This window comes from Notamacropus eugenii, chromosome 2 (assembly GCF_028372415.1).
Source record: "Notamacropus eugenii isolate mMacEug1 chromosome 2, mMacEug1.pri_v2, whole genome shotgun sequence".
Classification (NCBI taxonomy): Eukaryota; Metazoa; Chordata; class Mammalia; order Diprotodontia; family Macropodidae; genus Notamacropus; species Notamacropus eugenii.
In genome coordinates, this window is record NC_092873.1 from 54,108,104 (window position 1) to 54,121,544 (window position 13,441).

The 13,441-nt window shown below is 41.1% G+C and overlaps 1 protein-coding gene across 11 annotated transcripts in view; it reads right to left on the reverse strand.

Annotated features, from left to right (window-relative positions):
• Positions 1-13,441, reverse strand: part of YEATS2 (YEATS domain containing 2) — a 108,456-nt gene that overhangs the window by 68,031 nt on the left and 26,984 nt on the right. For all 11 annotated transcript variants that reach the window (XM_072640344.1, XM_072640338.1, XM_072640345.1 and 8 more), the window contains 2 exons: positions 9,552-9,663; positions 637-681 (listed from right to left, as the gene is read on the reverse strand). In XM_072640344.1, coding sequence (XP_072496445.1) covers positions 637-681; positions 9,552-9,663 — 157 coding nt within the window. The remainder of the gene's footprint in view (positions 1-636; positions 682-9,551; positions 9,664-13,441) is intronic.

Consider the following 13,441-nt stretch of genomic DNA (forward strand, 5'->3'; position numbering starts at 1 on the left):
AGAAAAACTGCAGACCATAGTCAGACTGGGCCCTTTCATTTAATCTCAATCATCCAAGTCACATGCTTGTTATGGTTATAAAGGAAAGTATACATACACACATATATATATACATACACACATACACATAGTCTATATTAAAAACATGTTTCACACACACACAAACATTTATATTTATGAACGAAATAGTGAACCAGTTCCCACTACTGGAAAAAACTCACAACATGACAAATAGGTCAATAGCAACTTACCTGACTTTTAAGGGCCCTTGGTATGAGATAGAAGAGACCTTCTAGTCTAAGAGTCTCATTTTATCACTAAGCAAACTGCAGCCCAGGGAGGTAGTCGGCCCAAGTTAGTGTGGGATAAGCTGCAAAGCCAGGATTCAAACACTAGCACCATCTTTTATTTTTTTTTTCTATTTTAATACCAGGATACTACCCTGCTCATCATTAGCCCAGTAATATTTTCCTAAATAAAAATGGATTCAGTTTTCCTTCTCTAGTTGTTATAGCAACTGCTTTAACAAACGGTGCTTTTGAGAGCATTGTATCATATCACAAATGCAAAAGAAGCAACAAGAACATGCCTTTCCATCCACTCATCACTAGACAGAGCATTTAGGTAAAAGCATACCGTCTCAGCACCAAGAGTCTGCAGGCCAGTGTAAGTTCTGTCCAGCTGTAGGAAGACAAAACAGCAAAAGTCAATTATGTCTAGTGCCCAGCGACCCAATAAACTTCAAAAAACATTCAGCTCCCCTTGAGAGCAGGCCTCCACACACAACAGTTGGGGATGTTTGAAAGTCTGCTGGCAGCAAATCCACCACATGCCCTAAAAATGCTCTTTTCCTATTCAGAGGACTGGGGAAAATAGGAAATAATGGAACAGTCCGTTAGTATCTTCTTAGGATCTGAGCCTTTATTTGTGTTAGTGCTCCACCTGTGACTTTGGAAATGGTCTTCAGGAACTGCTGTGGCTGAAAGACTTGTCTTCCTACAGCTCATGAGGGTGAAGCCTCCCCAACCTTGGTCAGGTTGGCATTGGCTGTCAAGAGCCCACATGCAAGGCAACCCTAGCTCAACGGGGCCAGCTTTAGCTGGTGCTGTACACAAAGTCTTTTTTTAATTTTTCTTTTCTATTTAATATTTTGCTTCCCAATTACACATAAAAACAATTTTTAACATTCATTTCTTAAAATTTTGAGTTCCAAATTCTCTCCCTTCCTCACTCTTCCCCCCTCCCACTGTGAAAAGGCAAGTAATTTGATATAGGTTATACATGTGTAGCCATGCAAAACACACTTCCATATTAGGCATGTTTTAAAACAAAGTACAACTCCCCCCCCCCCCCCCAAAAAAAAGTAAGAAAAAAGGAAAAGAAAGCTAAAAAAAGTATGCTTCAATCTTCATTCAGATGCCATCAGTTCATTCTCTGGACAGTATTTTTCATCATAAGATAAAATTGTCTTGGGTCATTGCATTGCTGAGAATGGAACTAGCTGTGTGACCTTGGGCAAGTCACTTAACCCTGTTTGTCTCACCTCCCCCCTTGGAAAAAAAAAAAAGAGGATAAGTCATTCACAGTCGATCATCATACAATTGCTGTTATTGTGTACCATGTTCTCCTGGTTCTGCTCATTTCATTTTGCATCAGTTCATATAAGTCTTTCCAGGTTCTTCTGAGGCCACACTGCTTGTCATTTCTTACATTACAACAGTATTCCATCATAACTTGTTCAGCCACTCCTCAACTGAAGGGTATCCTCTCAATTCTAATTCTTTGCCACCAGAAAGGAGCTGCTATGGATATTTTTATACGCACAGGTCCTTTTCCTTTTTTATATCTTTGGGATACAGACCTAGCAGTAGTATTGCTGGGTCAAAGGGTATGCATGGCTTTATAGCCCTCTAGGTATAATTCCAAACTGTTCTCCAGAATGGCTGGATCAGTTCACAACTCCAGCAATAGTGCATTAGTGTCTCAATTTTCTCACATCCCCTCCAACATGTTATTTCCTTTTATGCCATATTAGCCAAACTGATAGGTGTGTGGTTGTTTTAATTTGCATTTCTCTAATTAACAGTGATTTAGGGCATTTTTTCATATGACTAGACTGCTATGATTACTTTGAAAACTGCCTGTCCATATCCTTTGACCTACAAGGGAATGACTTAATCTTTCTTATAAATTTGACTGAGTTCTCATATTTGAGAAATGAGTCATTTATCAGAGAAACCTGCTATAAAAAATTTTTAAGTTTATGATTACTGTGTATTTCGCTCCATCCTATTTTTCTTCATTTATGCTACTCTTTTATCCTGTAAATTCTCAGAAGTGTTCTGTTTCTGACTACTGCCTCCCCCAATCTGCCCTCCCTTTTATCAGCACCTCCTCTCCTTCTCTCATCCCTTTTCCCTCCTACTTTCTTGAAAAAGACTGATTTCTGTACCCAACTGAGTGTGTATGTTATTGGCAATTTGAAACAATTTCAATGAAAGTAGGGTTCAAGTACTGTCCCTACCCCTCCATCTTTCCCTCCACTGTAAAAGCTCTTTCGTGACTTTTTTGCCCCATATAGTTTCATTTACTATTTCTTGAAATATAGCATCGGAGGTCTAGATTTTGGATGCCTTAAACCCAAATCATTCTGGCTCTCATGGATTGGCCCACAATAGTTCTCACTCCATGGCTCACTTGGCCATTGTTTGATTTCCTATAGCTCAGAGTGCCCATAAATAACAATTGTTTCTGTTTTGGCCAGAAACCTTGAGTAGCTTTCCCTCCCAGAATGATTTTTTTCACTAAATAAAAGAGGCCATTCTCTGCCTCACTTCTTACCTAGTCTAAATCACTGAATAATATTGCCTCAGACAAACTGAGACCTGGGAAAGACTTTAGCTTAAAAAGGCCAAGGTCTCCCAGTGCATCAGGGTCCACCTCCAGTTGTCCTGGTCTGTATCTTGCCACTGGACCCAAATGGCTCCTGAGAAGTACAATCCTGCCTCACTTACATCTAATTAATTCACTTACCAGTCATGACATCACCTTCCTGATGTCATTGGTCTTCTTTGAGAAGCACAAACAACAACGTGAGATAATTCACTTCCCCCTTCCTCTTCTCCCAGTTTATTCCTCTTTCTTACCCCTTAATTTTAACTTTTTTTAGATATCATTCCACCATATTCAACTCACACTCATGCCCTCTATTTATGTATATTCCTTCTAACTGCTCTAACAAATGATGCAGTTCTTAGAAGTTACAAGTATCATCTTCCCATTTAGGAATGTAACCAGTTTGCCCTTGTGATTTCTTTCCTATTTACCTTGTGCTTTTCTTGAATTTTGTTTTCTCAGATTTTCTCTTCAGCTCTGGTCTTTTTCATGAGGAATGCTTGTAAGCCCTCTATTTCACTGAACGTCCATTTTTTCCCCTGAAATATTACCCTCAGTTTTCCTGGGTAGGTGATTCTTGGTCATAATGCTAGTTTGTCATCTCGAATATTTGTCATCTAGAATATCATATTCCAAGCCTTCTGATCCTTTAAAGTAGAACCTGATAAATCTTGCATTATCCTATGGTTCCATGATATTCAAATTTTTTTTTTCTGGTTGCTTCAATATTTTCTCCTTGACCTGGGAACTCTGGAATGTGGCTACAATATTCCTAGGAGTTTTCCTTTTGGGATCTCTTTCAAGAGATGATCAGTGGATTCTTTCCATTTCTATTTTACCCTCTGGTTCCAGAATATCAGAGCAGTTTCCTTGATAATTTCTTGAAAGAAAATGTCTAGGCTCTTTTTTTTTGACCATGGCTTTCAGGTAGTCCAATAATTCTTAAAAATTATCTGTCTTCAATCTATTTTCCAGGTCACTTTTTTTTCCAATGAGATAGTTCACATTTGTCTTTTTAAAAATCTTTTGATTCTGTTTTATTGTTTTCTGATGTGTCATGGAGTCATTAGCTTCCACTTGCCCAATTCTAATTTTTAAGGAATTATTTTCTTCAGCGAGCTTTTGTATCTCCTTTTCCATTAGGCCAATCCTACTTTTTAAGGAGTTCTTGTCAGTGGATGGTTGTGCCTTTTTTATGATGTTTTTTAAGGTATTATTTTCTTCAGTTTGATTTTGTGCCTCTCTTACTAGGCTGTTGACTCTTTTTTCATGATTTTCTTTCATCACTGCCATTTGCTTTCACATTTTTTCCCCCTCCACCACTCCTATTTGATTTTTAAACTCCTTTTGAGTTCTTGCAGGAATTCTTTTTGGGTCTGAGATCAACTCCTATTTTTCTTTGAGGCTCTGGATATAGCACTTTTGATTTTATTGTCATCTTCTGAGTTTGTGTTTTGATCTCCTGTTACTACAGTAACTTTCCAAGGTCAGGTTCTTTTTTTAATGTTTGCTCATTCTTCTAGCCTATTTATGGAATTTAAATTTTATGCTTAAGTCCAGCTCTGCTTCTGGGGTGAAAGGGGCACTGTCTCAAGCTTCAGGTTTTTTCATATAGCTGTTTTCAGAGTTGGTTCAAGTGGAGTGGGGGGGGGGGTAAGGTGGGGTTCTGTAAATTTTCAGTTTTTCTTTTAAAATTGTTTTATTGATGCCTTTTATTTTTACATCACAGTTATTTCTAGGTCTATACCACTGTCTCTCCCTCTCCCCTATCAAATCCTTCTTTGTAACAAAAAAAACAAACAAACAAACCTCATTAAACAACACTACCTGATATTCTCCTTCTGTATATCTCCCCCACACTTCTGTCAAAGGGAGATAACTGTGTTCCCTTATTTGTTCTCTAGCACCATTTCTTTTCTGCTTTCTCAGTCTCTCAGAGCTCAGGTTCCTTCTTGTGATTTGGCTCCTTTCTATGTAGCAGGAATTATTACATTATACCAGTTGACTTTTGCTTTATTTTGTTTCCAGTTTTTGTTGTAGTTGTTACCACAAAGTGTCCTGCTGAAACTGTTTTCATCTTTGAACTTCTTGGGGTATATGTCTAGTAGAGGAATTTATTTAGTCAAAAAGTATGAAGTAATGTCACACATTAGCATCATTCCAAATGGATAGCCAAAATGGATGGATTGATTCACAGCTCTACCAACAATGTACAAGTATTCCTTTCTTCCCACAACTCCTCTAGCACTATCTTCATTTTTGTTTTCTTAATCAGTTTTCAGGGTGACAGGTGAAAACTCAGAATTTTTAAAATTTGTATTTCTCTTATTATTATTGATTTGGAGCAAGTTTCCAAATGGCAATTAATGTAATTTATAATTTGCAATTCTCTCAAAAACTGTTCTTATCTTGTGACCACTTATCTTTGAGGAATGGTTTTGGTTATTCCTTTTTTGTATCCTTGAGTGTCAAGGTAGTGCTGGGAACACAAATGATAGTTCATCAGTTCTTCCTGCTGATTCAGTTCAGCAAATGTTCATGGAAATAATTCTGATATTAAGCTACAGAGAGAGGAAAACTATCAGGACTAAACAGTACCCTTCTGAAATTAGGTGTGAAAGTCCTGTTATCTTTGCTGAAACTGGAAGTTGAATCTTATTTCAAGACTAATCTCTTCCCTTCACGTAGGACACTGGTAGAGTTTGCTAGACCTGTCTATGGAGTCCCAAATTCCATGCTTGTGTGCACTTGGATTCATCGGGGGTTATCTTTTGGAGTCTACCCACACAGAGCAAAAGGAGGGTAAGAAACCAGAAACTCTAGCCAATAGCTGCCGCGATCCAACCGCCTCCATCCATTCCATGCTTATAGCAGCCTGAGAGCAGAAATCTACATCTGCTAAGCAAGTTGTGTAGAAGGACGCAGACAGAAGGACGAGGCTGATGTAGATTACAGACGAAAGCTGCTTCATGCTGGAGGTGGGAGGCACCTGCCCAGACTGCCCTAGTATCATTTGTCCTCTGGAAACCTTGAAAATGACTCTGGTAGACCCAATTTTCAGTTTTTCTAAGGTGCTATGATGTAAGGAGAGGTATGTTTACTGCCTTCCTGGCCTGTGTTCTGGTCTGTGAACGACTTCTGCCCTGAAACTGTGGCCAGGATCCCCATCCTCCACACCACAAGGTCTGGTGTGCTAACTGCTCTTCCTATCCCTAAGACTACAACCTAGATCCACATATAGCTCAGGCAAGTTCTTGCCTTTTTTCTGCTATCTTGGCTTGGCCAGTGAACTTTTTTGGTTCAAGGCCCCCTTTTATCCCCTCTCCTCTTAGCAGGGCTGTCTCCTTTGATTCTTGATCCTTGCTTCCAAGAATGAACAAAAGGATCATCCCTGCATCTTTGGGAAAACTTAAATATCCCAGGCCTCCCCTGAATAGTCTTTGAAAGCTTGGGTCACTTCCACTAAATACTGAAGTGTAAGGTTAGGAAAGAATAAATTGATGAAAATTAATAAACCAACTATGAGAGTACTTGCTGGAGTCCAATATCAATGAAAATAAAAAAAAAATTCTTCAGGCAAGGGATAAAGTGATCATTTATTACTTTTTCTTATGTGTGTAATATGTTTCCCTACGGTTACTTGTTCATCCAAGGGCATTGCTTCTTTGAGATAAGTTACTAAAAAGTAATCAGAGTAATCCCTGGCCCTTCTGAAAGGAGCACCTGAGAGGCCACATCTGCACTGTCCTTTCTCCTGATCTTTTCTATTAAACTGCTCAGCTTACAACAAAGAAGAACGGTTCAAGGACTCCAAAAATTCAAATTCCCTTATAGTCATTCACATCACATGAACACAGGATGCTAGGAACTGTGAGGGGACATAAAGCTATCCAAGGCATAATTCCTGACTTTAAGAGAATCAATTAATCAACTGCTAAGTTTTGATGAAGCCCCTATCACAGGTTAAGCACTATACTACGTGCTGGGAATACCAAGATAAAAGCAAACAAGTCCCTGCCTTCAAGGAACTGGTCACCCAAGGGGACAGCTTGTACCTGCAGCCGTAATAAGGGAGGGTATAAGAGGGAAGACCTGGAAGGAGAGAAAATGAGTTCGAATCTGGACAGAAAGTTTAAGATGTCTGTGACATCCAGTCTGAAATGTCCAACAGACAAGGGGAGATATGAGCCTGGAGAGAAGGGCTGGATAAACAGACCTGAGAATTGGAAGAGAAATCATAACTGAATGCTACAGAAATCACTCAACAAAACAAATCACCAGCAGAGGTGATCTGGATAAGGACTCAACAAATGAGACTGAGGAGGAGGGGTCGGAGAGAGAAAGAACAAAGAGAGAGAATAGACACTCAAAGGAAATAAGGTGATCAGCAGCATCCAAGATTGCAGGGAGATCAAGGTAAGAACTGAGAAAGGTCATGAGACTAGGCAATTATGAGAACTTTCAGAGCTTTAAAGAGAACGTTAAGGGAGCAGTATCAGAAGCCGGACTGTAGGAGTTAAAAAGTGAGAGGAAAGGAAGCAGAAACACTGTAGACAAACTTTTCAAGGGGTTTAGTCACAAAAAAGAGAGATACAGAATTACAGCAAGGGAAGGCAAAAGTCATGAGGGTTTTTTGAGTATGAGGAGACAAGGGCATGTTTGTAGAGTGGGGAAGGAGCCAGAAGATGGGGAGAAATTGAAGATAAGTTAGAGGGTGGAGAGGATAGAGAAGGCACTCTGCTGGAGAAGATGAGATGAAATAGGAGCACTTATGCACAGAGAGGTTTTCTTTGGCCAGGAAATGACCACTTCTTGTAATTATGACAAGGGTGATGGAGAAAGTTGGTGCAGAAGGCACCTGAATGATATGAGGAGGGGTAACAGGAAGTGGTCTCAACTGCTTCAGTGAATGAGGCCTCCTTAGAGCCCAGAGAGAGAGAAGAGCTTGTTCTGTTAGTGCTATGAATAGTTTTCTCTTCTCCTGTTTGTTATTCCCCTTCCATTACTGTCCTTAAATGCCATCAGGGTGATTTGCCAAGCTCCCCTGCTACTCTGTCTCATACATGACTATGGCTCAGAACTGTGTACACAAACAAATTTAAATTCTAACTGATGCTGCCTTTGGTGGCGCTCTCTCTCCATGTGGCAGTCAAGCTAAGTATCTGCTGATTAATGTGCTTTCTGGGTTCTTTTGATCACTTTGCTGTGACAATTAATTACAACTGGTTATGCTCCCAAACCTCCTGGTGGAGATCTGCAATGATTAAAAGAAGTTTGGCCTGACCATCCACCCTGGAAAGACCAAGTGGATAGAGAACGCTTACAACATGCACTGGTACAGACAGTATTATAGACGCACAGTCAGAAGGGTCCAGAGTAGAAAAGAGGATAACGGACTAGATAGACTTCCTTCAGCAAAATGAAAAGCCCCTTGTAACGACCCCAGCTACCCATGAAAGCAAAGGTCAATCTTTTTAAAACCAACATTCTACCAATTTTGCTGCTGTATGGCAGCAGGACTGGGAACAGAAGAGTCTCTAAACAATTATGAATGAATTAATGACAAAAAGCCTCAAAGAGAGATAGAGCAAATCATGGTAGGTAAGATTAGGTTAAAACATACAACCAATGAGGAATTCCCAAGATGAACAAGAGTAAAAGAAGTCATCAAGTTAGTATATGACAAGAGAAAAAGGGAGGGTTATGTGGTAAGAGTGAAGGATGACAGGTATGGACATCCAGAGTACTTGTGGGGCCAGGAGAAAGCAAGGAAGGCCTCAAGCACTGAGTGGACAAAGCCACACCAAATGGGCAAAGATGAGACAGATCCACTGAAATATCCGTATGTAACACTTACTGATTTTTTTACTGTACCAAGTCTCCTTGTGCTTCTCTATTTAAAATATACTTAGGTTTAAAAAAAATAGCAGATTGAGAAAGTAATTTAAAATACCAAGATACTAATGCCTATCTCTAATTTGGTAAAGACATGCCTCAGTGGTGCTTTGACAGCATTCTTTAAGGCTGACAGGTGTGAATACTGTGGGGGAGGAAGGAGTTCCACAGATATACTTGCTCTAAAGAAAACAACTAACCTAGTCACAACCAAGGAGAAAAGAATGATTTATAAGTTAATACTAAAGTTATGAATATTTAGTCAGTGGAAAATATGCATGATATCAACCTATAAAAGGCACATGGGGAAAGAATTCATTTATAAGGCTCCTACTATGCTGCCCTATGCATTTAGAGAAATGCCCTTTCCAAAGTCCTCAGGAGAGTCCATGGAAATACAGGGACTAGGACAGACTTTTCATTTTGAATGAACATAAGCATAAGAATGGTTTAAGTGCTTGGCCCAAAGTCACATGACTAGCAGGCCTTTCTACTGGATACAGGCTATTTCCAAAAGAGTTTGGTTCTTTGAGAATTCACAGCAATTCTTTTGAGTCACTAACCCTGGCTCTCCCATGACAGCTATAATGGAGTGGTCTTCCTTTCTGCCTCCAGAACTCGGATGCAAGGACTGTACTGTCCTCAAGAACCTTCCACCAACCTCCTCCCACCATGACCATTTCTCTCAATCATACAGCATGTGTGGGAGTACAAATGGTACCCACCAGCCATTACAGGGTAGTGTCATTCCCATACAATACCTTCAGGTTATGGATGATATCTATCCGCTTGTTCTGGTTGTCCTTAAAGTGAACTTGAACTCTGACAGGAAACTCACCCCAACCTCTCCTGGTCAGGTGGAAAGGAGGCTCTCTAGAGAAAAGCAGACATGGAGATTTCACCCAGACACTTTCCTTCCCCTTAAAAAAAGAGTACTTAACTCATGAGGTAGACTGACAAACATTTCCCAATGAGATTCTCTTAAGCCAACTCATTATTGCTGAGTTCTGCTAAAGGTACCTTAGAAAATAGGGGGCAAATACAGAGCTCAATGAAACTTACATTTGGCCTCTAAGTTTCACACTCCATTCTGCTCAACCCCATCTACCCCTATCTGTTCCAGACTGGAAGAAATCAAACAAAAAAAGACAGTTGGCTAATGTGAAGTGGGAAGAGATAAGGAGAGAGAGTTAAGATACTCAACAAAAACAGGGAATCTCAAAAAAAAGGTCCCACAGAGTGACTAAATGCCTCTCTCCCCTGCAAAATGTGTTTGTGAACTGACAAGTGAACCCTCACCAGACAGCAACCTAAAATATTTCTATTGACTTGTAAATTAAATCTTCAGTAACTGAAAAACTGAAGTTGAAGGTGATCCAGTTTTTCCAGTAGTACTGCTCATAAGAATGTTGCACAGGTAGCATTCAACAGCTGTGCTCGTGTTTACAAACAGTTTAAAAAATAAAGACTCTGTTTCTCAGCAACCTCTTCTCCCTTTGCCACAGCCACTACAACAGAGGAAAGGGCTGGGAGGATGGGGATGGAGGAGGGCTTTGGGTACTTCTCTTTGTTTAATGAGTTGCTATCACCAAAGAGGTCATCAGCAAGCAGACAACCCAATGGTACTGAGCTCTGCGTATTATCATGGGTTGCTCCTCAGACAGCAGACACGATTTATTGCTGAGACCACACTTGAAAGGAAGGAAAATCATGGAACGTCCCCACTTGGATGGACCCTTCCTTTTTGGTAGTTTATGGAACGACAGAAATGAGCCACAAAGGATGGTTAGGTATGAAGAAACAAGAATCTACATCTCTGGGGGGAGTACCCATATCAATGAGGTCACAGATTTATTGCAATATCAGAGAAATATGCGATAAGGGGAGAAATGCCTTTAAAATACAAATATAAATTCCTAACCAAGGAAGAGGAAAACATGTCCAAGTTGTAGGGAGGTAATCCTTAGTATCAAAAAACCATAAAATTGTGAGTTCTGGTTGAGCAGAGTCATGTGGGCTTTGGCAAGCAAGACCAAAAGCAAAGGATAAAAGCCCAAAGCCTACACAGCCTCACAAATACCAGAACAGCACATGTGAAGCAACAAGGCAAGAAGACCACCCACCCCAAGGGTGAGTTGCTGTCTTCAACACTTTAAGACCAAAAAGGGAAACTGCTGAAAAATAACGTACCTAGTACATTTCAATAAAACAAATAGGGCCTGCATTACAGACCAGAGAAAAGAGGGAATTCTCGAGGCTGATAAAACCAGTCAGATACCAGCCAAGGCATTGAAGGAGTTGGCTAAAAGTCAACACAGTTTCAAGCAGCAGTGAGAAAAACAAACTTGGAGCAAAACACCAACAACCAAAACCCCACTCAGGCCTCCAGTGATGAGAGCAGAGACTCTAGGGAATGGATCAACTGGAAAGTAGAGCATGGAAGGAGTGTGGATCAACCAAGTGGAGGAATAACGAGGAGCTAAAAAACAATCATGACATGGGCTCCTGCTGGCCCAGTGTAGTGTTGGATGTGGTGCTAATAAATGTCAACCACACTTGTAATCCAACACAAAAGAAGATAGTTTGGCCCCAGGAAACCTGCCACACTATAGTGAAGATTACTTGCATTTATCAACTGTCTGAAAGCATTAGACCTTTACAGAGAAATGAAGGTAATGGTCAGGACCCAGGGGTAGGGTTTTATATGCCTCACATCTTAGGGATCCATCAAGTGTCCATGAAAATTTTCCTTCAGGGATGTTTCAGTTAAGTGTCCATATTAATGAAGGCCTTCGCTTGACAATAAAAAGCTGGTTCATGCCAATAATGCTGCTAAATTTCCCATAAAAGCTGAAAAGCAGCAATGGTCAGGAGAGTCAGCCAAGGGACATTCTGTTAACAAGTGCCCCTTTGAAGGCTGGGCCTGGATAAAGCCACAGCTGGGCACAAAGCCTAGGAAGACAGACTTTGATGTCCAAAACATTTTTCCACCTGTGATCTCACTTTGGGAGGAAGCATGCCCATGGCAGCTTTGCCCCTTCTGTGTGGTCTTGGCCAAGTCACTCAATGTTACAAGTTACACAGAAATTACTGATGTGCATTGGTATAAGAAATTTCCACGCCAGCAGTTCCTGATACTGAGGGAGTTCCACATCCAGAGCAATCCTCACAACACAGAGAAGCTAATACAGATGCCTGAACTGATTCCCAGACTTGGGGCTTCTTTCCCCAAGGCCTCTGAGTCTCTGCCAGGGCAAGATTTGGGCTCAGTGAGGCAAAGCCAATCGATGCTGCAGAGTCCAGTGAGGAACAGCAAAGCCTGGTAAATTCCGAACAACCTTGCCAACTGGCCAGCGAAGGTGGGGAAGGGGCCAAGTCTTCTAAAGGATTTACTATTTCCAGAGGAGCCTCAGATTTGCCAAAGGGGTAAATTCAGAGAGCAGCCCCTAAGGAGAACATTAGTTCTACAAACCCTTAGGCCACAATACCAATTCACTGTCAATAATATTCTCTGAATCATGGCCAGATAGATCTGGAGCAGACTCATGGGAGTGGCTCATGAGCAGGCTGCTCCCAAACCATCCTAACACAGCCTCACCAGTTCCATATAAAGGAAGTAGCCTCAATCTGAGGGTTCTCCTGATCAGTCAAGAATGCACCGAGATACCTTAAGGCACCAACATGAAAGTTGGGAAAAGATATGGGTCAGAGTAGAATTTAGGAAGGGCTGTCCTCTGAAATTCTGTCCAACAAAGGTGCTAGACAGCATACCTGGCAATTCTGTCAAGTGAGAAGAAGACTTTAAAGGAAACTGACAGACTCTGCATTCTCTATCAGGCACAAGATGATTCAGAGAGATATGAAAACAAATGTGCACTTCTGATCCAGACACAGGATTAACACTAACCTTTCTTAAAGCTGCAAACGGCCCGTTAGTCAGACACCATCACATAACTGGACTGTGAACTAGGTCATCAGCCTTCACAAAAGAAATGGTTACATTTAAAGTCCAAGCTCAGGAGAGGGATTCCAAGTCAGACATCAAGAAAAGGGAATTTAATAGAGAAAGTATGGGAAAAAATGAGCACTGCAGTCTGACTGTGTTTGCATGTGAGATGTGAACCCTCCTGCAGCATGGCTACTACTGCAGTGAGAAGCACAACCAAACGCCATCAAAATGAACACCAGCAGCTCCTAAGAACGAAGTCTGACCAGGGAGGTTCTGGGAGGAGAGCTGGATTCTCTCAAGTTCTATTGATCTCAGGCAGAGCTGGATGCTGGTGGAACCCCACCCCACCCTAGCCGGTGTCCACGCATTCCTGAAGCTAGCTTGGCTTAGACTCAACTTCTGCCTCTCCCCCTCCCCCCCATCCTCCCCTTCCTGTTCCCTTTCTGATCTGATCTTACTGGGTCAATAGAGCTCTCCCCCAAGAGCAAGGCTTCTTCACCTACTCTGGGGCCCATCTCTTCAGTGGCTGGCAAAGTCTTGGGACCCCTTCTCAGAACCTTGTTTTTAAACAGATAAATAAATGACAAAGACAATGACAACTGTCAAATAGTTTTAAAAAACCCAAAACAAAAAACTCCCCCCAAACCCTAAGAGATTCAAATATCTAGAAAACAAACAGAAACAAACAAGCTCCTGGGCCCC